Source organism: Prunus mume, linkage group LG7, assembly GCF_029339155.1.
Source record: "Prunus mume cultivar Tortuosa linkage group LG7, ASM2933915v1, whole genome shotgun sequence".
Classification (NCBI taxonomy): domain Eukaryota; kingdom Viridiplantae; phylum Streptophyta; class Magnoliopsida; order Rosales; family Rosaceae; genus Prunus; species Prunus mume.
Window position 1 is genome coordinate 15,210,032 of NC_142704.1, and position 25,628 is coordinate 15,235,659.

At 35.3% G+C, this 25,628-nt stretch overlaps 2 protein-coding genes across 2 annotated transcripts; both read right to left on the reverse strand.

The window, feature by feature from the left end:
* Positions 1-7,101: 7,101 nt before the first annotated feature.
* On the reverse strand, positions 7,102-9,775 carry LOC103336977 (triacylglycerol lipase 2-like). Its single transcript, XM_089041950.1, has 7 exons — positions 9,620-9,775; positions 9,377-9,487; positions 9,139-9,279; positions 8,670-8,780; positions 8,415-8,555; positions 7,576-7,671; positions 7,102-7,362 (listed from the first exon to the last, which is right to left on the reverse strand). The coding sequence occupies exons 1-7, from the start codon at positions 9,773-9,775 to the stop codon at positions 7,102-7,104; spliced, it is 1,017 nt and encodes a 338-aa protein (XP_088898076.1).
* A 985-nt stretch (positions 9,776-10,760) lies between these two features.
* Positions 10,761-23,225, reverse strand: LOC103336907 (P-loop containing nucleoside triphosphate hydrolases superfamily protein). The gene is given in 17 exon segments (XM_089041349.1): positions 10,761-11,093; positions 11,200-11,281; positions 11,828-11,986; positions 14,298-14,363; positions 14,484-14,624; positions 15,409-15,513; positions 15,699-15,815; positions 15,901-16,023; positions 16,610-16,790; positions 20,021-20,409; positions 20,643-20,819; positions 21,291-21,485; positions 21,570-21,748; positions 21,895-21,971; positions 21,973-22,276; positions 22,364-22,551; positions 23,064-23,225. Coding segments are annotated over 16 exon segments (2,520 nt in total). The 5' UTR covers positions 22,536-22,551; positions 23,064-23,225; the 3' UTR covers positions 10,761-11,040.
* Positions 23,226-25,628: the final 2,403 nt, after the last annotated feature.

A 25,628-nucleotide genomic window follows, 5' to 3' on the forward strand; every position in this document is an offset into this window, starting at 1 on the left:
TTTCCACCAACAGTAGAGAAAAACTTGTATACAACGAGTTGGTGTAACAATTATATTTACTTCATGCTACAAACGTTACAATCAGGGGCGGTCCTATACCTAAGGCAAGGTAGGCTACTGCCTACCCCAAAATTTTCAAAAATAAAAAATACCCATATGAAATAGGCTAACCCATGTGAAACATACAAACCAATGCCCACCCAAAAAGTAAGCCATATGTTATGTATGCATAACCTAAAATTTATCCTCTTTAATTATCTCCTATTTGATTTTTGGAATTTTGTTGAGATGTTTGATTTGATATTGGTATTGTTGAGATGTTTTGATTTGTTGTTGGTATGTTAATGTTTGATTAAAGGCATTGATGTTATTATGATAATTTATTTGATTTTTTGTTGGGATGTTGGATTAAATAGGTTATCTTTTGTTATGTCAGATCACAATTCGAATCCCAAGAAAATAAAGAATTTGTTGGAAATTTTTTTTTAAAGAAAAAGAATATTTTTTTTTTCGCTATACTTTTATTTATGTATAGAGATGCATTTGAGGGTAAAACTCATTATGTCCTCATACTAGGTGTATATTTTTATGTTTATTAATGAGATTCACTCATAACCTTGAGTTTTTAATGTGAGTTTCGCCCAGTTGGATTTCAAATCCTGGATTCGCCACTGGTTACAATCACAGTTGTTACATAAATCCGTTACACATAAGTTTTTTCCTTTTTCCTTTTGCTAGAAAATTGATTTATAGTCGTTGATTAGTATATAAGTTATCGTGCATCCACATACGACTTACATAACAAAAATCCACAAAAATATATATTTATTAAGTCTCATAATGAACTTAGAAGATTAAGCAAGGAAAACACTTCTTTCCTTATCAAGTTAGTAGGAGCTCTTACATTCCTGTCAATAGTAATGTGATATGTGTGTATAAATTCTTATTTTTATATTTTTAATGAATTATTTTTGCACATGTGTCAAATTGTGATTCACAAGAAAGAAGAGTATCTCATTATAGATAAAAAGACAAATAATATGTTAAACATATGTCACCTCAAATGAATCACAATTACACATGGTTTTATAGCTAAACCCACAAGCACATTATTTCCAAGTCACATTTTTAATTTAACCAATTGTTTTTTTTTTCTTTTCTAACTAATTGGGTTTTGTTACACACGTACATTTACCTGCGCGTTGGTCTACGATTGGATTAGCTTGCTTGGTGAAGGAATGCAAGTTTAATATTCCTGTGAAATAACTGGTGGAAGCAGATTGGGCTCAGAAAGAAAGAAAGGCTTCTGCTTTGCTTGGCTTTGCGTATATATATAGAGCTTGGGGCAGGAAGATCGATAAAGCTATTGCTATTATTATTATGGCAACAACCCTGTCCTTCTCTCTCTCAGTCCAGTCCTAGGAAAAGCCCCCCGAATTTTAGGCCACGCATGTACAGAGAAGAGAGAGAGAGAGATCCTTGAGTGTTGAAAGGTTTCTGAAAATGCTCAGGTCTCAAAGATTTTTAACCTAGTTCTAGTTGTACGGTGGACAACCACTACTAGAAAATATAGTGAGAGAGAGAGAGAGGAGATGAGATTAATAGGGTCACATGCTTGGATTTCATAAAAAGACAAACCCACGAGGGGTGACCTTCAAGACAACAAAGAGGCACACAAGAGAGAAAAGATCAAAAGGACCATGTCCTTTGACTTTGTGATAAGAATAAGACCACCCAACCTCTCTCTCTCTCCATCACAATATTGTCCTTGGGAAGATCCACCAACTCCTAATCTACATCCCCTCATCAGGTCTTTTTCACACGTCAACACCTCTCTCTCTCTCTCTCTCTCTCGGGTTCGGGAAGCACGTCTTCTCCATTCTTTCACAAGCCATTCTTGTACGATTCTCATGTGACATATATAGACACATTGCGAATGTTTTTAGTTTCCAAGACAATTTGAAATAACTTCAAAGTGTGATTTTATTATTTAAGTTAAATAATAATCATAACAATATATACAAGTTTTATATTAATTATGCTTCAAATAACGTCTCTATCCTTCTGGCAAACTTAATCTTTTTAATATGCCATCAGCAAGTCTGAAAGAATCGTTAGCACCTAGTCTTCTAAAATGATCTATTATATTCATATTTTTGGTGTTGACTTTGTGCTTGTAGCCAAAAGGATGTCGTTTTAGGGTTTAAGGATTAAACATTTAGATTAATCTAATGGTTAATATTCTCCTAAATTCGTGTAGATGCACGGATACTAAATGCAGAGACTTGGAATTCAAACTTCACCCATCACTAATTTGAACATCAAGGTTCTACTTTATTAGAGTAAAAACGAAGATGGCACATAGATTTCTTCAATTGACCATCTCAAATAATTGAGAGCAATAGTCTCCCAATTATGTTTGTTACAAGCACGTGCTTCCAGGTCTTCCTTGCTCCAACTTGTCGTGTTTCATTACACGCATTTGACAATGCATATATCATTTTGATAATCTCGATTATAATTAACATCATCGTCAATCTCAATCAACTAATAATACAAAATCTTCGGATGCCAAAGAGGTGATTAACTTGCCCTAATATATGCTTAAATCCGAGGTCCCCACAAGCTTTTGATTTCATCATTTTTCTTTCTTATTTACCTTTTAATTTTAATATTAGTCTTTATTCTGTGCACTTGCCCACTTGATTTGCAAGAAAGCTAGCTACCAATGGTATTGCTGTGCTTAATTCTCAACTGTGAGAGCATTAGTTCCTATGCGTCACCCCACAGGACAAAACCACTTTGTAATCACCACACGCCATAATCCCATAGTATTGCTTCATAATTCATCTTGTACTGACTGATTTCAAACCTTAACTTCGATAATTCTAAAAGGGTTTACTATCGTATTGTATTTTAATGATTCAAATTGTTTATTTTTATGTATTCTCTTAAAAAATTTCCATACAAAAAACCACTCAAATTTGAAACCATTCATTTTAGTGTTTTTTAAAACACCGTGCTCGTCAATTTTGTTTATCACAACTAAATGCTTTTATGGTTTCAATTTGTCTTTTACAAGAATGATCTTTGAATGAAAACTTAAAACATAGATAATTTAGATCGTTAAAGTAAAACTGCAGTAATATTGAAGACCAGTTTCTAAATTCTAAGATTTGTTTGTGTATATTAGTAACTGTGTTCATGAATTTAAAAATAACTACTTTTTATGTTGTTTTTTCGTTCCTAGTATCTTGAATATTATTAAAAGTTGGGATAATGGAATTGCCAAGACCTAGGATTAATTTTTATTTTCTTTTTGGACCAATCATTGTATGATGAGAACTTAGGAATTGTACAGTTAGATTATCCATATATATTAATATTTAGCAAGAAAAACTGCATTCAGGTCTGTAATTATTTATCAAAAAGTACCAACCAACACGTATCTTTTTCTTATTATAAGTTAATCCATAATTTAGATACTATGTTTATAATTATTTATCTTTCATTACAAAAATATATGACTTTAGCAATCATATCCGAGTTTATTTATTAGGCGACAAAGAGAAGTATGCATGGATCGAAGATGAAGTTATTGGTCAAATGCTAAATAACTAGAAGTAAACTATGTCATAGGAATTTGTAAAAAGTGGTATGATGAATGATTTTTAACTCAAAATGAAGGATCGATGTTGAAGCTTGGAGTACAATTGTAAATTAACATTAAAAAAAAATTAATATATATTGTTTATAAAATTAATATTTTCTGTAGATATTAAACAATACCTCCATGCATGATTTCGAAAAACAATATATTATCATTATAATCTTATAGCCATTCTGTAGTTACTAAGGAATCCGAATAATAATTGAGTGACACTTTGTAGGGTTCAATATGAATTTTACTTCAAGGATCTGAATCGTTTATTTTGAAGTCTTCGTTATAGATTATCATTGCAAAAAATTAGATAAATTGAAAATTAGTAAGACATCTAGTTGTGACCAACAACTATTTAATTGAGTCGTTAAATGATTTCATATTTAAGTGTTTTTTTTTTTATAGAAATGATTTTTGAGGCAATACCTAAAAATATACAAGTTGGATCATTGAAATACAATGAAGAATGGGCCCTAAAAGAGTGTCCCTCTTATTAGGTTATTTGTAGATCCCTCATAAGCTTTCTATATATCAATCATGTTCTATTGATGGATCCTTTCAAACGCCTTGTAGGGTCCACTGTGAATTCTACTTCAACGATCCAAACTGTATATATTTTAAGTTTTTAAAAAATCATCATTGCAAAAAATTACACAAATTGAAAACCATTAAGACATTTGTGATCAACAAAATTGACCAACACGATATTTCAAGAAAACACTAAAATGACTACCATTTAATTGAGGGGTTAAATGGTTTCGTATTTGAGTAAATTTTTTTTTTTTGTAGGGATGAGAATACCAAAAAAATAGACGGTTCAGATGATTAAAATATAATGCGAATTGGGTCCTATAAGAGTATCTCTTGAATAAGGTTGTTTGAGGAATCCCTCAACTATGAGTGTAGGTTAACTTAAAATTAATTCAACTTCATTAATTCTTATATTCAGTACCATTAAGTTCTTCAATCCATTATTTAAAACCTCCCAAACCAAATATGACTAGATGACTAAATAGTCATCCACAATATTACATAAAATTTAGATGAAGTTGAACTTAGGAACCTCATTATAATATTCTCATACTTGACATGTAATGATATCCACGCTGTTAATTTGGTATACACTTAAAAGAAGAAAAAAAATCAATTTGACTAATGATTCAAATCGATAGTATGATAATGTGCATGTTAAATAAGTACGGGGCGTGAAGGTCAAGGGATGAAGAGTATTTACTCATGCACTCGAGGTCCTACATTTGATTCCCCACTTCCACGATATCACTTTGTATATAAAAAAATTATCGGTATAATAACAGTTGAAATACAAAATCTTTGTACATTCAACTCTAATGATTTCTCTACGGTACTAACACATACTCAATACAAACAGGGACAAATCACCATACAGATACAGATGTGTATTCGATCGTAGAAGTGATGCTACATCACTCAAGGGACCACTCAACGAACCATGATGACCTAAAATATAGACCCAAAGTAGATGCATATACAGTTTTGGTAGTTCACTATCACTACACGCCAAAACAGCATCATGAAGGGCGCGTGTAAGTTCGCAAATTTGATTGCTTAATTATGAACCAAAACGCAAAATTTAGGTAAATCACATGACTAGCTGTATAGCCTTTGAAACAACTCCAAGTCCAAACCCATCAGCCTCCCATTGACAAAACAAAACACATCAAACCATCTTTTTCGAAAACTGTTTACACTAAAGCCAACTTGCAAAGTACACCACACCATTTATAATGTTCCTTGTCGCTTTCCAAGTGGCCCTACCCCTAAAACTATTTATAAACACACGCTTTACCCAATTGATTCCTTCCTTGGTGCTTAGATTAAATTAATCTTAATTAACCATTAAAAAAATATGGGTACTAATTAAACCACGATTATGAGCGGCCCATGTGGCTGATTAAGATCTCATTGTCGTTTTATTACCAAATGGTGTGGGCTTTCTTCTCTCAGGTTGCAGATCAGTTAAACAAATTGGTCATCGGTTTGTATGTACATCCAAAATTCTCGAGCCTTTACTGGTTGCAAATTTGTAGGAAATTACTAATATCTAGGAGTGTCTCCTCATGCAATGCACAAGGATATGAGTAAAACAAAATGCTGATCTCCAGAAGATTAAAAAAAAAAAGGTATTGCTTAGATAAGTATAAATTAGTCTTAATTGTTTTGTATTTTCTTTAGGTTTTCAGAACATCTTACTTGTAGCTCAAGTGATTAAGAACATTTATCCTACATCCGAGGTCCTGCAATGTTTGATTCTCCCCTCCTTCAGTATCACTTGTATAAAATAAAAAAATAAAAAAAAGACATGCATGGGGACAAAATTGGGTAAGTTGGATAAACTGTCTCTCCCTCTTGAAGGAACAGAACATGGTATAAAGACATACTAACAAAGAGATTGAGTAAACGAGGGGCTAAAGTTGGGGTTTAGAATTGGAAATGTTGGGTGAACCTGTTTGTTGGGCATCACATGGTGCCAATTGTTATACTTTTATCTATTGCAATGCCGGAAAGGTTATAATAAGGACTTAAAGTGAGGAGATTATTTGAGGAGGTCAAATTTCACCATCAACAAATATAAAGAAATCATGGGACGTAAATATTTTAAATGTTTTGACGGTCGGATCGGTCTCCTCACTTTAACTCCTCACTTTAACTCCTCATTATAGAAGCTCCCTTGCAATGCAACGAATTAATAAATGAAGCAACTTCATTTAATTTGTTGTGTTGCACTTCACATCCCATGCACATTTGCATTGGGTATGATTATCTTTGGTTTCAAATCTGATTTTGGGCCGGATTCGAGGATGATTATTGAAGGCCGTATCGGATTCTTCAAAGTACAATTGATGAAAATCGTAGCCCATATCATGGAAGCCTATACATGTGTTACAAAGATGTCCTCAAGCGTGCACCGCATTATACCTTTTTAAAAATAATTAAAATATATATATAAGCGAGAGGAGGATTAAAACTTGGGTGCAAGAGGACGAGCTCTGACCTAACCCACGTGTTTATCTGAATCAAAGAAGTTCATCTCGACCTTCAATTTTTAAGCCTCACTATAGCAAATCTCCAAATCTGACATAAAATGTCTGGTAACAAAATAGGGGTTTACAATGTACAATGGTTTGTTGACAATGAAACTAAAATCGGTGGTTTTCTTTTGGTCATTCTACGTCACTGTCTGTGGGAGTTGATAGTTGTTATGCATATAAACTCATATTCAATGGATTCTGGATGTGGCAAAATAACTTATTACTTTATTCCTGATAAACCAAGATACACTACAAGAAAGCTCACATGTATGTTTGAAGGAAAAACATAAACAAAACTTCTTAAATTTGACAATTCAAGCTTAAAGAAAGATAAAATCCCAAAAGCGGATTACAATAGTAGATGAACTCTCAATGGAGCCTGAAGAAGGAAAGTAGAGGATCATACACAACCTGATTGGCATTCATAGCCATAATAAAATCCATATGGGCATAATCCTCTCTGAACTGTACCACAAGCTTGTCCTTGTCATGATCTTTGAGGTTGTCCAGCAAAAGTTTCACATCAAACACGTTCGAAAGAGGATCCCTCCCTCCATAGCTGAGGAATAGAGGAACATCTTTTGGAATGTTTGCCATGTTGTACACAGGAGGAGTAGGCTGCCTGTAGTGCTGCATGTTTGTGATTGATAGACCGTAATCATACATTTCTATGGTGCCCTTTCTGACCACTTTCGAAAATCAACAAGAAGCGAAAATTGAAATTAGATTAAGTATTGAATGCAATTAGGGTGGATTTTCAAACAAATACTTGAGGTTTTTAGCGGACTTTAGACCTTTAGTTTTAGGTGACCATAACTAAACTTGGAAATAAAAGAGACTTACTCTGAAAGAGATGGAGAGCATTCTTTGTCGAAGTAGTTTGTGGCGTATGCTTAAAAAGAGCATCAATGCTTGAAGAACTGAGGCAGCAATTTGGGCCTATAGATTGCAAAAACCAAGTTAATCAACAGAGGAGGAAAAAAATAAATTCAAGTTAAAAAGTATGAATGGGAAAGCTTAACATGGTAGTCACCTGTTGTTACTGATAGAAAGTTGGAGCAGTCAATGCCTGGTCTTGTGCAGATAAAATCCAAAAGTCGGTTTACCTGACTGTTGGGATTTTGGAAAGAACAGGAAAATTGTTATTATCATGTCAATTTTCACAAATGAGTGACCAAGAATCAGATAGATTAACATTCGACCTTTTATTTTATTTTTTTTGCTATGAAAAATCCTTATAAATTTTACTTGAAGGAAAGTTTTCTACGTAATCGTTAATGTAAAGAGCATCCTTGTCAACTCCTTTAAAACAATGCGACAAATTATAAGACATAGTTGATAAACTTCTCATGCTCTAGGCTAGCATTGTTGGCCTCAGAGGCAGGAGAAATTTGTGAAGAGTATGTATAGGAAGTTGGGTTTCTCTCCAATTTCTGGAGAGAAAATTCTGTACAAAAATGAATTAAACTTATTATTTTGTCTGCATTTGCCTTTGCTACTTAAGAAAAATAGGTTAAGTTGCTAATCTCACTCGTTTGGAAATGCCTGGGAACCCAACAACGCCAGTCCCTGTTAAATAAAACACATAACACTTGGGTCGGTTATTCTACTTTCATCACAATGAATGAACTAAGAATCCCATAATTTCAAAATAAAATAAAAGTTCATTTAAGTTGTGTTACTTGAGCTAAAAATATGTCGGCAGCAGTTCTTCCAAACGGCGATATCTGACCAAGATAAGCAATTGGACTAAGCAAAGCAGCTGATCTTAGCAAGTTTAACAGCTTTTCTTGGGAGAAGGCGGCAAGGGCAGTCAAAGTGCCCTATAATTTCAATACTTTCCAAGTCTCAGTCATACTTGTTTGTTAATTATGTCTTACAAAATGGAAAAAATAAAATAAAAAACTGGATCCAGCAAAGTGCATGCAAATATTTACCAAGGAATGACCAACGTAGTGTAATTTCTGTCCTGTTTGATTGTTCACGTACTGGAATGCAGCAGGAAGATCATAAGCAGTCAATTCATCCCATGACCAGTCCCAGTATGCCTACATATATAAACATGCATCATTAGTATGTATAAGCTTAATTACGATGCAGATTATGATGTGATTAAAATAAAAGCAAAGCATGATGTGATTAAAATAAATACAAATTTATAAATAAACCCAATCCTAGACATGTATTTATAAAAAAACCCAAGCACTATTTAAACATATAAACACACCCAAAATCAACTCCAAAGTCAACTTTTTGGGTGTGTTTATAAATAGGTTTTGAGTGTGTGTAATGATGAGTTTTGGGTGTGTTTATATGTTTAAATAGTGCTTGGGTTTTTTTATAATTTCAATCCCCATTTTGGGTGTTTTAGTGAAACTCCCTAAAATAAAAGCACAGTGATCGAACCGGATCATTAGGGCTAAGTGATGTGTGTCCGCGGCTAGATTCTGTCCCGCGAGCGTTGGCAAGCCATACATCAAAACCCTTATCTGCCAAGATGAATGCCAAAGCCTTATCCGGCTCATTGAGCAGCCAAGCTGAAGCATCCTGTTATCACACATAAATTGTTTCTTAATTGGTTTGTTATGCCATGTACTGTGTACATTTAGGGTTCAGATATATGGTGGCTCAATTAGGTACAAACCATAAGGAGTCCATGTTGTAACAAAACAGGCAGCTTAGCTGCTGTCTTGTTACTGGACCGACCAGCTGGAATCCTTTGCAAGCCAAGGACATAACCATCTGCTGTTGTTACCTTAAACCCACAAAAAGTTCCATGAAAAAAGATACAACAAAGTTTAATTAGTCAATGCCAAAAGAAGAGTGACATATATAAACTGATGAAAAAAGATAAAACTAAGGCTGGCATTTTATAAAACTTAGTTACTTCATGTTCTTCGCAAGCATAGCCTTGTGTCTCCACCAATGATTTGCAAATACCACCATCCACATTGTTGGTTGGTTGCAGCTTAGTTCTTGTTGCTGCAGCAGCTGAAAGAGAAAGTAGAGCCACAAGTAGTAGAGTGCTCAAAGGGTTGGCCATTTGGAGCTTAGTTTGATTTTGATACAAGTGATATTGGTGGAGGGGGAGAATTGAACCTAGGACCTGAGGTGCAAGGGTAAATGCTTTTAACCACTTGAGCTACAAGCCCTTTGATAGAGTTTAGTTTGATTCGTTGTCTCTAAGTGTTTCAGAGTGTTTTGCTTTTTATAGTAAATAAATTAGAAACAAAACGGATCAAGCCAAACACAAGAGTTACCTCATTTGTTGGGTGAACTAGGTAGTAATGAAAATAAATGTCATATAGAAACCCCCCAAGACTTTGACCTCCCAAACTTTGAATTATTATGAGATTAATGTGGAAATTATCATGACACTATATGAGTACAAATGTGTGTAAATTCTCATGAATGACCCTTTGTACGTTAAATTGTACATCGTAATATTGAATTTCTGAAACTTTGCATTGAATAATAACGCTAGAGCATAAATAGATTAGATCTGTGGTCTATTTTGATAAAAACGTTTACAGACCAATCAATTTATTTATTTCTTTTTTATAGTGGTTGACTGAAGTAGACAAATTTGCCTGAGTTGAAGAAACACATAAATTGAAACGTCAACGTTTCTAGACCTTGGTGAGAGTCAAAAGATCAACTTTGTCCCAAATTATATGTTTAGCTTGATGTCCAAGTTATAAGTCAATTGAGATTTCCATTCGACATTTAGCTTGACCATCTTGTGGCCTCCTTTTCCACAATGGGTGAAAGCCTGACAGATCAATGCCACATGGAGGTAAAAGGCCTACAGGTCATGAATTTCTTTTACCGGAGAAGCAATGACAGTATCCGGAGAATAAGCATTGCCTAACTACGTGCCAGTATCTGGAGGATGCAAGCGATGTTCCAATTGGGTTTCTCATGTTCATGTCTTCTATGGGCAAAGGCCGGTTGTCAGGTTTTAGCGTGTTTTTTATGCACTGCATTTTGTCACTCTTTCCACAACCCCAAAAAAAAGAAAGCACAACGAGGGGGAAATCTCAGTCGTTTTACTTAGAGCTGAATATTTCTTATTACATAATAATGAATAAAAACTTGAAATAATAACTCAAAGGTTTAAGGCTGCAAGACTGAATTTAAAACTCAATTTTAACCTAGAGGTAAATGGCCACATCAAAGAATCTCCTTTCCACCGAGAAATAAGATAGAAAAGGCCAAGGAAGCTACTTCGAACTTAAAATTAGCATATGTTGTTGGTCCTAGATTATCAACAGCAGAGTAAACAAAAAATTCAATTGGCCAATCAGCTCAATCTCCCCCTTTAAGCTGTTTCTTCCGTTTTCTTCGTTGATCTCTCAAACCTGGAAGGAATAACAATATCAATACAAAAACCAAAGGAGCCAACCTCCCTTCGACCCCAATAGACAGATACACACAAAAAGGAAAGAAAAAGGAACGAAAATTTACGTGTTTTCTCCTCTTTTCTTTTCCTCCTCAAATCCACTATGTTTCTTCGTTTTTGTGCCATCTCTTTCCCATCTATGTGCACCTGAGAGAGAAAGAGAGAGAGTATGACATACTGGAACTCGAAGTAATGGTTATGGACACAAAAATAAAGAGACAACAAAAGATTTTAACTCTGCATGCTTATTATTCACCCAAATAAGAAGTCAAATGAAAGCAAAATTCTGTAGTTTGTCATGTTGACTTCAATATCGCTTTCGCACACATCAGCTGCTAATCTTATTGTAATTATAGTTTACCATGCACATGTTCATTTATGATGGCATGCATTCTCTCTAATCAACAAATGTATCCATATTTTTAAATTTTGAAAAATCCATGGAAATTCAAAAATTTTGAAGGCTTGACAAAGTAGATAAATGTACTTAAGTGCAAGTTTGACCATACATAAGTTTCAACCATAACAAAAAAATATCAGTATTATCTGGACATCATGTGATCCTCTCATATTGGGAACTATTTTAGTGTCCACAACATGAGAAGAGAAAAAGAGTAATGAAATCATGCAACAAAACTTTAATCAGATCGTAGGAAATAGGTAAAAACTATGACTTTAGCCTTTAGGTACTACCTCATGCCCAGCACTCCGAAGTGCCTGGAGTGGTTCCACACAGTCCTGACCAATAACTACCAATTTACTTTTTTTCTTATCTCCTGAGTCACTATTGTCACCGAGTTTTTTCTTAAACAATTCTTCAAATTGATGTTGCAGGAGAGGCGAGACACCAGCCTGAAAATATAAAACAAAAAAGGATCAGTGCCATTACTTGAAAAACATAACAGTGCAGGAGCCCCTTATAAAGGTAGTGCAACAACCAATATACTCCTTAGTGGAGATCATAATCATATTAATCACAAGTTCGACCTCAACTCTCCAGAAAACACCATAAAGGGGAGAACATAGTAATTCAGGAATGTCGGATTACAAACATAAGTGGTTAAGTAGCAAAGGAAAGGGAAAAAAACTGTACAGCATTGTTCTGCCATAGAATACTAGACAGAACATGCAAAAGAACACCCAATTGCCATGAAATGTATATTCTTTGAGAGAGCCTGTGAAAATAAAGAATCTGAAAATGTGAAAGCCATAATTTAGTAAACCTACAAGGAGTTATCCAAACATTCCAGATGTAATGCTAGCAGTACATGAAGACTTGATTCTCAATTCCCTTAGTTCCCTTGTGATTAGTTACTACATGACATTCCTTAGTTTTATACTTAATCTACATCGGGCACATGTGACCATATAAAAGAAAAGGGTTATACATTTATGTTAAACGATTGACATATAAAAGTGCATCGAATAATCTGGTATACAGCTACAAACTATAATACACGACAATTTTGTTTCTTGGTAAACAATAACTAAAGATAATATGACAAAATATTCTCAAACCAGTTCTATAATATTTTTCTACTCCTATTCAATTTTACTAATTTTCTTTTCACTCTTCCAACTCTTACCAACAACCAGACCAAAAGGCTGGGGTAGTATCTACCCGCCGTTTGGGATTCCAACAGTTTTTAGGTTGGGTCCTTTACCATTCAGGCCTATGTGGCTGAATAAAGGGCATAAAGGGATAAATGCAAGCAAGGTAATAGTGTCAATTGAGAGACAGGAAGGTTCAGGTTTATTAAATTAGAGTTAAAAAGGAAGCTGCGACTGTGGAACAAAAGAATTTTTATGTTTTCAATAAACAGTGCCAGTTGTATGGAATAACTAGATGAAGAAATTTATGAGTTGGAAGGGGAGAAGAGTTTTGTGACTTAAGGAGAGACAACTATCAGCTTAGAGATGGAAGTTCTTGGTGATTAACATATAAAAATGAAATCATTTTCGGTATCGGTGTATAACGATTGGTTTTATTTGCATTAGAATCATCACCAGGTTGCTTGGATATTTAGATTCATTAAATGGCTGGGATAGTAGATGGGTATTCAATTAAGGTTTAATTTGGTTCATATTTGACTTCATTAAAGGTTTTAAACAATAATGACCAGAGATTCAATTTGCATCTTCTTCCTTCTTGCCTTCAAAAATCACAAAAAATTTCTAGGTTTTAATGCTGATATCGGGAAATGTCAGAACTGTCAACAAATATCAGGGAAATCAACGAAATATCAGTGATATGGGGGGAAGAAAGGGGGTCGACACTCTGAAAATCCAATCTGTAGGTATATTGGCACATATTTTCGTCCTTGATTAAGCGTTTGTCTTGGGTTTGGGAAATGGTTATGCAGAATAGGCTACAATTATTGTTTTAATTTAGGGTTTTTGAAGTTAGGTTTATTTAATTAATTACGTTACCGAGGGTTTCTCATAGGGTTTTAGGTCTATATAAATTAAGGGTTTTGTAGTTCTCTGGAGCCAGACTTGGTTGATGAATAAAGTTTATCCTTCTTGAATCCCTGAGTATCTCTTTCCCCAGTACATACCCTAATGTCTCTCTCATCTCATCTGTCTAGCTCTTTCTTCCTCTACTTTCTGAAAATTCTAATCTCATTTTTCTCCCCAATTCTACCCAAAGTTCTAAAACCCCTTCTGGTACTACATGAACCAAGTCTACCTCTACAGAAATACAAAGACCTAATTTATTGACCTAAAATCCTATTAGAAACCCTCAGGAACTAAATTACTGAGATAACCATATACAAGAATAATAATCCTAGTCTATTCTACAAGAAATGGACTTTCAGTTAGTTTCATTATTTGGCCCTTCCTTTGGTCTAAGAATTTCAATGGTAATCCATTTAATTTAATTAATCTCAATCGGTGAGAAATAAATTTAAATGTTATGCTCTAGCTAGTAATGCTTAAACTGATTCTTGTCTATCTTTCCCTGAACATCTTTCTTTTCGTGGATAGAAGTTTCTCATTCCGCCAAAAAATAAAGTGATAGTATGAAAATTTAAAGAATGCATCAGCGTAAAAACTACTTTTGCCAAGATTAACAGCAATTAACTAACAGCTTTTAGAAAAGAATGTCACGTCTTATAAAAGATTTTTTTCAAAAAGGGAAATAAGATGGTGAGATAGTTACCCCTGCAAAATAACGATGTGAAAATGACTTCGGTTGTAATGGGCGCGAAAGTAATATCTTGAGCTCCTGTTTTCCAGACAAAAATAGATCAAATGATATTGCCCTAAACTTTATAATATGCAATACTTGACAAACATAAGAAGTACTGCATTATGAAAAACAGGAAAGTTCATAGTATTACGCAACCTGCTGCAACTTGTTTAAATTCATGGAGCTGGCTTTCCTTTTCTTATGATTTTTCACCCTTTCTTCCTCGCTGTCATCGTTGTCCACAACTAATTCAACCGATTCTGCATTTCTTTCAAACCAGCTTTTCTTTGATTTCTCCTGAAAAAGAAAAAGAAGCTAAACAATTAGTAAAATGAGGTCATGAACAAACAAAAGAATGTCAAACATATTATAGCAAATTATGAGAAAATTTTGAAATAGACATGAACGGGAATCACCAAAATTGGTACTAATATGCATGTATGTTATAAGAGAAGACTAGAAAATATGCAGATCAGCTGTAACTTAGAGAAAAGAAAAACTAGAACATGCAAAATCATGATTACATACAAAGTAAGTAAGGGTCGCATCCCAAGTTTTGGGATGATGCATCGAGCTGGGCGGATGGCATGCACAAGCAGGGACAGTCCATATCACATTAATGTATTACAAATTAGACTTATCTTATATTACTGACATTTTTTCTATTGTATAACTAGTCAGTTGACTTGATTTTAAGGCAATGAGGAAGGTTTCATAATAGCCTTCATTTAAATAACATTAATGTAAATGACATATATAAATTTAGGTTGACCACAAAAACCCCTGTTTAAAAGTCGTGGTCAATTCTAGGCCTGTCCCTATGGGCCATTCAATCGTTTGGACTAAGGGATAGGCCTAGGCGTAGCTTTTCCTTATCTGGATGGGAAAGCTCTGCCTGAACAGGAAGTTGAGTCTTATTAAACCGGCTGGGTAAGACCTAGCCTCTCATACCAAAGGCCAAGTCACACTCGCCTTGCCCTTTTTGCAGCCCTAGGGAGCACTGGGCATAGGCCTTGAGCGGCATGGCCCACAATGCCCACCACTAGAATTGCACAGTAAAAGTCTAAATATATGAATATACCTGGGAATCCTTCCGGATAATTTTGTCCATTTGACGCGCAAGAGATAATCGTTTGATGACCTCAGGCAAGTATGCGTTGTCCATGGGAAATCGCTGAAAACTTTCCTGAGTACAGAAATAAAACATATTAAGGATGAATTGGGGGAAGTCACAGCACTGAAAACAACAAGTGCTGTGATTGATATATTCAACGTATGACTACATACTCAATATTTAAACCACCATCAATTAGCACTTAATTTTTCCTTGATGTAAAATTCAAAATAAAGCCTTCTTTTGAAAAGTGCTACCTTAGAAAATGATTTGCACAACAAAGCGAATTTGGATGTCTCATTTGGTGCAATTAGTGCAATACTGCACCCATCAGCAGAAGCTCTAGCAGTTCTACCACTTCTGTGAACATAAACCTAGTAATAAATAAATAAAACACATTCTCCGGTCAGAAACTGTAAGAACCCCAACAAACATGGTGAAAAGCATCCAAATGTTTACTTCTGCTGAATGTGGAAGCTGGTAGTGAACAACAGTTCGAACACCAGGAATATCTAGGCCTCTTGCTGCAACGTCAGTGGCCACAAGTAAACCATGTTCATCTCCCCGAAAACGATCGATTGCCTGCATTTAGCACGATGAAGAGCAGAACGGTGTTAAAAAAGAATTAAAGAATCGTGTAAATACAACCAAATCTTGGGAAGAGCAAATGTGACTATAAAAATTATAAAAAAGGCATCAGATCCGTCCCAATTCCAGTTTGTCGGGACCCAGATTATATACATTTAAGAACGAGCTCTAGGACACAAACATAAAAGGGTTGGTAAGATTATTTTTTTTCAAAAAGTACCCAAAAGAAAAAACCTTTGCCATTTCATAGTCTACTTCATAGGAATATGATGATCATATTTATTTTTAAATAGGTATCTGCCTCATTATATAACTGCTCTGTTTAAACTACACCTACCACCCTCATCTCCACGAATCTAAAAAGGTTGAACTTCAAACTTTCTTTCCTAAATAACCATTGATTGAATATATCTGAATAGCAAAGAATTTTTGTCAATCATTCACATGACCAAATTTTACACAGAAAATCATAAAATGTCAAGGCCCACCATATCGAATGAAAATTTTAATTAAACTTTTTGTTTGCAATATATTTTTGTTACAACCTCGTTTGACTTATTTGGAAATTGAAAAAACGAACCTTCAAGCGAGCTCGCTGCTGCATCTGAGCATGAAGTGTCCAGACATTTGTTCCAAGAATGCGCAAGAGTGATGATATATGTCGCAACGCTGCAACTGACGTACAGAACACAAGCGTGCGACCTTGTCCATGAACACTTAAAATATAATACAAATAGGCGTCTTTATCTTCTTCTGTGCATCTGCAAACCTAAGATGATTAAGTAGCATTCCACTGGAAAAACTCATGCAATAAAATCGGGAGAATAAAATAAAATGACTAAACAACTTATTCAAAAAACTGATCCCAAATTTTTATTTTAGTTGTAAAGGCTTGAATGGGTTGAGGTTAGGATGAATGAAAACTGCAGAGGTGTTTAAATTAAGGCAGAGAATTTACTCCAAGTCCAAGGCAGATTTTAATCTGAAACGTAAATTGTCCCCACCATCTAACAATAAGATATGGAAGTACAAGAAATATTGATTAAAAGAAACACACGCAGAAACAGAGGACAAGAAATCCACTGCACTAAGCTAGAATCACAAAACAATACCATAAGACATCCAGAACAACAAAATAAGGCACTAGAGAACAGCAGCTCTCCAATCTGAAAAGACAGCTAAGAAAGAACTGCTCCTAAACTCTGAAGAAACCGAAGCCTAATGATCCCAAAAATCAAACCCTCTCCCATAAGTACTCCCCCTACCCTCCCCCGTACCACCCCTGCCCACCCAAAAGAAATATTACACTTTCATCAATTCCGCTCCATAAAAATTACCCAGAAAACCTCCATTACTGCACATTTTCCCAAAACCACACCCCTCTTAATCACGCTCCAATATTTGATGAATTTCAACTACAATAAGGTACATAAGTAATAGCATACAGCTCAAAGCTGTGAGAGAAAATTTCACCTGAATCACATAACACAAGCAGAGACAATCTAAAATTTTGCAACATGATACTAAAGAAAACAAGTTTAAAGATTCTTCATCGCCATTCAAATATTAGCTCCACAAAAGATGGCAAAATCAAAATTACATTTAACATGATAAACTAAATCCAAAGTACCTTTGATTACTTAAACACAAGAATGCAATAAAATAAAAATCATTTACAGACTTTGTAATTTACATGAACCAAGGACATATCTAAACATCTAAATCTCCCATGACACTCTGCTCAGTTACCATATCTCTTCTCCTGTTATATGGAGATCTAACAATTTCGAACAAAGAAAAGAATCTTTAATAGATTTCCTACTCACAGCTATTATGTAAAGGTGAAAGAATATTATTTTATGGATAATAGTAGGTAACTAAGAAATTTAGGCATAATATTGAGCCAAGAGCAGATTGAAGTTACAAACCACTGGCTTTTGGAGATGCCATTGTTTGTTATCAGGCCCTCTCTCAGCCAAAAAAGAGATCATTCCAAGGTCTGCATTAGAGAAACAGCAACAGTGTCTTAAGGGAACCTCTTTACTACTTAAAGCTATTAAGTAACCTAGGTGTGACATACTTTTCTTTATTTGCTAATGATTGGAAAACATGAAGAGGTATAGGCATCATAGTGAGCCAAGAGCAGATTGAAAGTACTAAGCACTGGCTTCCTGAGATGAAATTTTTTGCTACCAGGTCCTCTCTTAGCCAAAAGAGGAAACACTCTTCCAAGGTCTGCATTAGAGGAAACAGTACTTGGTGTCTTATGAGGACCTCTTTACTACTTGAATTATGCAACCAGTGAAAGAAAATTTTACTTGTTTTATAGATAATAGGAAACTATGAAAGAATATAGGCATCATTGCGAGCCAAGAACAGATTGAAGGTACAAAGCAATGGCTTTCTTAGATGCCATTGTTTCTTATCAGGTCCTCTCTTAGCCAAAAAAAAAAGGAGACAATATGAGGTCTGCATAGCACTACATGTCCTAAGAGGACCTCTTTATGTAACTCTGGAAGAAATTTTCTTTATTTTATAAACAATAGGAAATATGACGGATGTAGGCATCATAGCGAGCCAAGAGTACATTGGAAGTAGAGAGCACTGGTTTTTCTATGAGATGTCATTGTTTGCTATCAGGTCCTCTTTTGGCCAAAAAGGGAAACACATTTCCAAGGCATGCATTAGAAGAAAAAGCAGTGCTACACAAGGACCGTTTTAGGGATTCACTTTCTTTCAACATATACTGTGTAACTTAATGTAGAGATATCAACGAATGACATGAAGGCCTCGCCCATATGCATAGGCGTAAACAGGAAGAGGAACTCAATTGTTTGAGCATCTATGTATGATCATTGAAATACTTATTGCCCATCTTTCTTTTTGGAAAAAATAAAGTTTACAAGTTCCTATCATAATATAAGAATGATGCAGGAAAAGGAGAGAATTGAGAAAGAGAGAAAGATACGAGAAGGAGAAAATAGAAAAGCAGTTACTCAGAACGAGATAAGGAAAACAAGGAGACAGAAAAACCGGGATAAGCTATTTGATCAATGTACCAAAATCACCCATCCTAGTACAATGAGGCATATTATACAAGCAGTATGAAAATAGTAAGATACCAAAAATACCCAATATGACAAGTGATCCCTAATAGAAATAAGCACATAACCTTAAATTTAAATTTTAATAAATAAAAATCTATCTAATTTTATACTATGCATCCGTCATTAAGGCATAGGACCACAAATGGTGCTAGACACCAGGCATACACCAGTTAAAGGTATGAAGACCTGGAATTGATTTACACTATATTTTATGAACAATTGGTTCCCTCATCCCAAATGAAGGCCTCAAAAGTACAATCACATTTTTTTTCTGGAAGGAGTTAATACTGGGGCTACCAATTTCAGTACAAATATATCAAGAAAGGTAAAAAGAAAACACAAACATATTAACATTCACATAATTCAATGGACAAATAGAAAGTTCAACAAACTATTTTCCTCCTTTAGTGACTAAGTACATGTTATTAGACAGGGATTTGTAGCTCGAACAAGAGTGAGCACTTACCCTAGCACCCAAGGTCAAACTTCGAATTCCCTGTCCCCTTTGACCTCCTTTGTACCATTAAAAAAAAGGTACAACGTATTACTTGAGATGCAGTGGATCAAGTGCATTAGCCTCCATATTGGATCTAAGGTCTAAGATGCCATGCTCTTACTTAGCTATTCACTAAATCACCACTTCGCACATGTGTATACGTGTATGTGCGTATGAAAGTAAGTGTATATATATATATATATATATATATAGAGAGAGAGAGAGAGAGAGAGAGAGAGAGAGAGAGAGTTGAGTTCACCCAATTCAATGGAGAAACATAAATTCAGGATATTATACTCAAAATGACTAAGTTCTTAAGATGAATTGAATTCTCATGAGAAAGAGATCCACATGCCAGACAATAGATGAATAGATGAGAGGCACATACTCAATAAATGACTCCACAAGCTTATTTGCCAAAATGGATGTATTTGTCAGATCAATGATGGCAACATTGTCTCTCATTCCCGCTCGCTCACTTAGAGCTTCTATAGAATTCACCCCATCAGACATTGATTGCTTTGATTTTAGTGAACTACGCTTTAGCTTCTTACGAAAATCAGTAGATAGTGCTATAGTAGCAGAGAAAACAAATGTTTGTCTTTTCTTCGTCTGAAAGTTGGACATCTCCACAGAATTTTGTGCATTTTCACAATGGGATTCAGTTAATCCATTCCTCACTGGAAGCATGTCAATTATTGACTGCAATTCGCGGAAATGACCATTTTCTATCATTCGATCAGCCTCGTCCAACACAAAGAAAGACAAAGAATGTAACTGCAAAAGCAGAAAATAAGAGTCACAAAATTGATTTAAACTATACCACATGTCAAGGGTGTAGTACATGCGTGCAGCTTATTCATGCACACGAGAACAAGCATTGCATGACACCACAACTGCGACTATGGTCACCATATTTCTTCATACGTTTGGAGTCACAAAGCTAGAACAGGGATAGCCCTCCCCCAATGAAGGCAACTGCATAAATACACAATATTATCAGTACTAACCTCAACTAGATGCTTTTCTCCACCAGACATAAGTTCCCATAATCTTCCAGGAGTCCCAACAATAATCTCAGGCCTTGCTTTTAGAAGTCTCTCCTGCTTTTCCATTGACATCCCTCCAACTATTGGAACCACTCTAACATTGGTATCCTTGGCAACTGCCTTAAGATGATCAGAGACCTGGAAAATGAAAAAAAAATTCCCCACATGCAGATTCCAAATCAAACACGGTTCGCAAAAATTCTAAAACCCATATGTTCCAATTATTCAAAAAGTAGTTCCACTATTTATGTTGAAAAACAATATGGAAAGGGATGAGTAAGCTCTTGCTTCCCAGAGAATGCAAAAATAAACATCAGATAAGTTTTCAGAAATGGAAAATTCTGCTGCATCCCAGCTTGTACAAAAATGGAAACTTCTGGTGCATCCACTAGGAATGAACCATCTTTTACTTTAAAAACCAAAGGCTTATTTTAGAAAAGTTACAAAAAAGAAGGGGGGGAAAACTGTTGTTTTCCAGCTATCTTCACCAACTCCTAGACTCAAACGTAACAAGAGCCGCAGCAGCAGGCATCAAACTACACAAAATGTCAACATATGCACTAATGCAACTGAGAATTACATGAAGAAAATCAACTGGCAATGTATTACCTGAATTGCAAGTTCTCTTGTGGGAGTAATAATAAGGGCCCGTAAAAGACCTTTTGGAGCAAACTTTTCTGTTTCCTCCCCCTTTTCATCAAACATCTTCACAGCTTTTTCTCTTTCCTCCAACAACCGTTGCAAAATGGGCAAACCAAAAGCTAGAGTCTTCCCGGACCCTGTTTCTGCAGCACCAATAACGTCCTGCCATATAAATCAATTATAATGACCATCAAACCAGATATAATCACAACCCATCCAAGATCTTACACAATAACCTTAACCAACCTTCCCTTGATGAGCAGCAGCAGGAATACAGGCTTTCTGTATTGGCGTTGGTTCCTTGAACCCAAGCCGATATATTGATTTCATAATCAGATGATGGAGTCTCAACTCATTCCATGCATAATATTCATTTTCATCAAAAGGCTCTTCTTCAATTTCTTCCTTGCCATTGCTACTGTCATCTGGAATCACAACACCAATGTATAAAATAAAAAAGAATATAAAAAAAGAAACAGCACAACACAACACCAATAAAAAAGAAATAAAATAAAATAAAATAAAATAAATTAGCATTGGAAAATCCCAAAAGTATAAATACAACACTAACCAACTGTGTTCTTCCCAGTTTCCAAGGTCTCCCCGGCCTTCTTCTTCTTCTTCTTGTTCCTTTTCTTATATTCACATTTCATCCTTGTCTTTATTTTTAACCTCATTGCCACCATTTCCAGCAACATTCTCACTTCCCTGAGCTTCCTCCAGCTTCTTTTTCTTTCTCTTCTCTTTATTCATCTCATTATCATCCTTTTCAGATTTCTCTTCACCCTTAGCCTCGGCCCCATCACCAGCAGAGCCATCGACCCCACCACGCTTCCGTTTCTTGGACTTTTTACTTTGCTTAGACTTTTCATTCTTATTCCTATTTGCTACTTGTGGTTCAGGAATTTGTAAACCATATTCAGCTTCATCAATCTCTTCAAGCATAAGAAAACCTGCATTCACTCAAATTATCAATATCAAATGTAAACCCCCAGCTTCTTTGAAACAAAAATCAAAATTAAGAAAGCAAATGCACTAACCTCCTTCAAGCTCGTTGTTGCCGATGACATTAGAGAAGGCGTTGTCTTCGTCATTGGGAAGAGATGGGTTCCATGGGAGCGACTCGAATCGCTCGAGTTCTGCATCTTGTTGTTGAATTTGTTTCCTTTTAGCTTTTTTCTTCAATCCACGCGAGAGAGGTGTTGGCAGCATGGTAATCTGGGAATGTCTAGGTTTTCAAATCAATGAGATTATTGATCCTAGAAAGTGAAAAAAGTAACAACATTAAGTAAAAAAGAGGCTTGCACGCAGCATGCATATTGGGGAAAAAGGCTTTCAATGAAGCACATGGCTTGCGCGCAGTCAACTATGAAAAGAAAAAAGAGGTCTTGTTTGTCCTATTGAAATATCCGAAGACAAGGTATATATACGTAACAGAATATTCACTTTACAATTTGACATCCAATTCAAAGCAGGTCATTGTATTTACTGAAATTTCTTCAAAGAATGGGTTTCAAAAAGAGGGGAATTTCTACAGCAATAAGCTCAGTTTACATAGAACAAAAAGTCTACGCATATCAATAACACAACATAAATGAGTCTTAGGTTTACTTGCAGTGGATTCAAGAGCCGGAGAAACCACTCTGAAATCCCAAATATTTAGAGATGAGGTGAGAACAGTACGGTATCGATCTGAAACGAAAAGATTTAATGACTCAGTTCCAGAGGAGAGAACAGTACCTGATAGAAGACGTCGCTGCTACAAAACAGTACCTGACCGCCGACAGCAGACGAGCAATCAAGGGCACATGAGGGAGAGTGCTACAGCTGATGAGCCCACGTTTGATTCTTGGTCCCTTGGAAGATATTGGGTTCGGAGAGGATTTTTTTGGACGAATAGACTCCAAGAGGTGGGATGTAGGATAAATGGATAGGGGTAAGAGCAGTTTAGCGGACAGCGCAGCCCAGGCGAAAGGCCCTGGTCGCCAAAAATCAGCTCCAGCGGTGACATCCAGCCCGGCAAGGCCCAAGGCAAGATAGGCACTGACATCAGCGAAGAAAAAAATGTTTTAAAAAATTGAAAACAATTACCAAAAAATTCAACCAAAAAAAAAATTATACAGCAAATTTTTATTTATTAATCTCATATATATAAATAATATTAATCTCATACGAATAGTAATTGGCCTTGAATTACCATGGTAATGAGTAGAAAAGTACAAAAATATATATATATATATAGAGAATATACTATTCAAGTAAACTATAACTGATTGGGTGAGTGAGTCTGTCACTATAATAAAAGTACACATTCTGGTTTCAAGAATTTAATCATGTTCTCTTGGACACTATAGTCCAAGGAAATTGGGTGGTGGATGGGTTGTGTCAATATATTAAAACTAATATTATTTTTTTTAAGTTCAATATTAGAGATGAAAAACATGAACAAAAACTCGTCCACATCTAAGATCATCGTCTCCGACTCCAGTCATCTTTCTACTTTACGTCTAGTGAATAAGAAAATATAAATCTTTCATGAAAATACAACATAGTTAGTCTCCGACTCCAGTCATCTTTCTACTTTACGCCTAGTGAATAAGAAAATATAAATCTTTCATGAAAATACAACATAATTTTTCACATAAATGTGTTGCGTTCTTTTTCTCTAGCTATATAATTAAGTGTGTATTATCTAAACTGGAGTGTGTAGGTTATATTAATTAGTCGGGTAAGGAGAGTATTAAAAGCCTAATCTGTTTAAAATAGTTAGGTAATTAAATAATACAACTTGACACCAAACACCTGACATAAACTATTTACTCTTATCCAGAGTCTAATACGATGTACCAAACCAGCCATTCATAAAAATACAACATAGTTGCAGAAACCCAAGTCTAGGTTCATGAACTGAAGAAAAAAAAACACCAAAATTTGTTTGTAAAAAATTGAAGTTTTCCCAAACTAGGTTCATGAATCATTCAAATCTAACATTTATAAACAGAAAATTGATCACAAAGGCAGAAAACAACAGGAAAGTGACTTGGTTGTGGGCCCTTGAAATTCAATCACGTTAAAGTGTGAAGGAATAGCTTGATGGCTCCGAATTTGGATCAATAAATTTTCTTTTGTTTCCAAAAAAATTGAATATTTGAAACTAAATCAAGAGACGAATTAGATAACCAATAAGAATTAGAGTGAATCTTAAACGACACATGTTCTTGATTTTTGTATGCAATGCTGAAGTTGAAGGTAGCTATGAACAACAATGGAGGAAGAACATGTTCTTGGTTTTCTAAGAGAGAGCGTGTTTTGATTGGAGTGATTTTTAATTTTTTTAAGTTTTTTTTTTTAAATTGAAATTAATATTTTGTACACTAAAAGTAATAAAATATAAACATATTGATATTTAAATCAGTTTTTTCTCAACCTTTAGATTAGATCCAAGAGTGAGTGACCAAAATTTCCTTGAGTGAAAGTCACGGTTCTTTCAATATATTGAACAAATAAAATACATAAAAATGGAGTCGGTCCGAGCATATCGAACTAGGATAACACCCCACATGCGATACTCGATCAAAAGTCAAACGATAACCAAATTCAAATCCGAGCATACTGTCGTGCTCAGGATGACATGATAATCATTTTAGGACTCACAAAGTGGCCCACGCTCCACCACATGGCGGCGTGGGTGCACAGAGTAAATTTCGGCAATCGAAAAATTTCCAAACCACGGGTCAAGACCTATGCCAAAAGATCAAGCATATCAAGATGAGTAAGTTTCATACCTGAGTTGAAGACTAATTTGGTCGTTAAACCCCTCAAACGAACGATTTTCTCTTCAAAAAACTTAGAAATTTCTAAGTTTGGATTTAATGATTTCGGGATGGAATCACGTCGGGTCTTCGAGGGAAATTACAGAAGGGAGGTAGGTGAGTGGTTTAGGTGTGACAACAACGCCGATGGTGGCCAGAGTTGGCCGGAAAAACCCTCGAAAGTTCCAATTTCGAAACAGCCCATTTTGGGCTTCACTTTGGCTCGAATTTCTAGTTTAATAGCTTGAAATTAAGGCTTGATATGGGTATGTATGGAAAGATGAGAGAGAGATGAAGAGTTTGCATGTTGTGGCACCAGTTTTGGTGTCCGGATGGCGGAGATATCTTTGTCTGAAGTTGGCTGGTCGTGAAGGAGGAAAGATAGAGAAGAAAAATCTGGGTTTAAAAAAAATTGAACTTTGAAATATTTACGATTATGCCACTATGCTTCCGTAGCTCGTAACTTCTTCGTTACAACTCCGATTTGAGCCCA

Excerpts from the sequence above, each read along its gene's own strand:
- LOC103336977 (XM_089041950.1), bottom strand. The coding sequence starts at position 9,775 with ATGGCCAACCCTTTGAGCACTCTACTACTTGTGGCTCTACTTTCTCTT. Across the intron at positions 8,556-8,669 it reads ACTACGTTGGTCATTCCTTG|GGCACTTTGACTGCCCTTGC; the intron begins GTAAATATTTGC and ends TTGAAATTATAG. Across the intron at positions 7,363-7,575 it reads TGCTCTCCATCTCTTTCAGA|CACTACAGGCAGCCTACTCC; the intron begins GTAAGTCTCTTT and ends ACAAACATGCAG.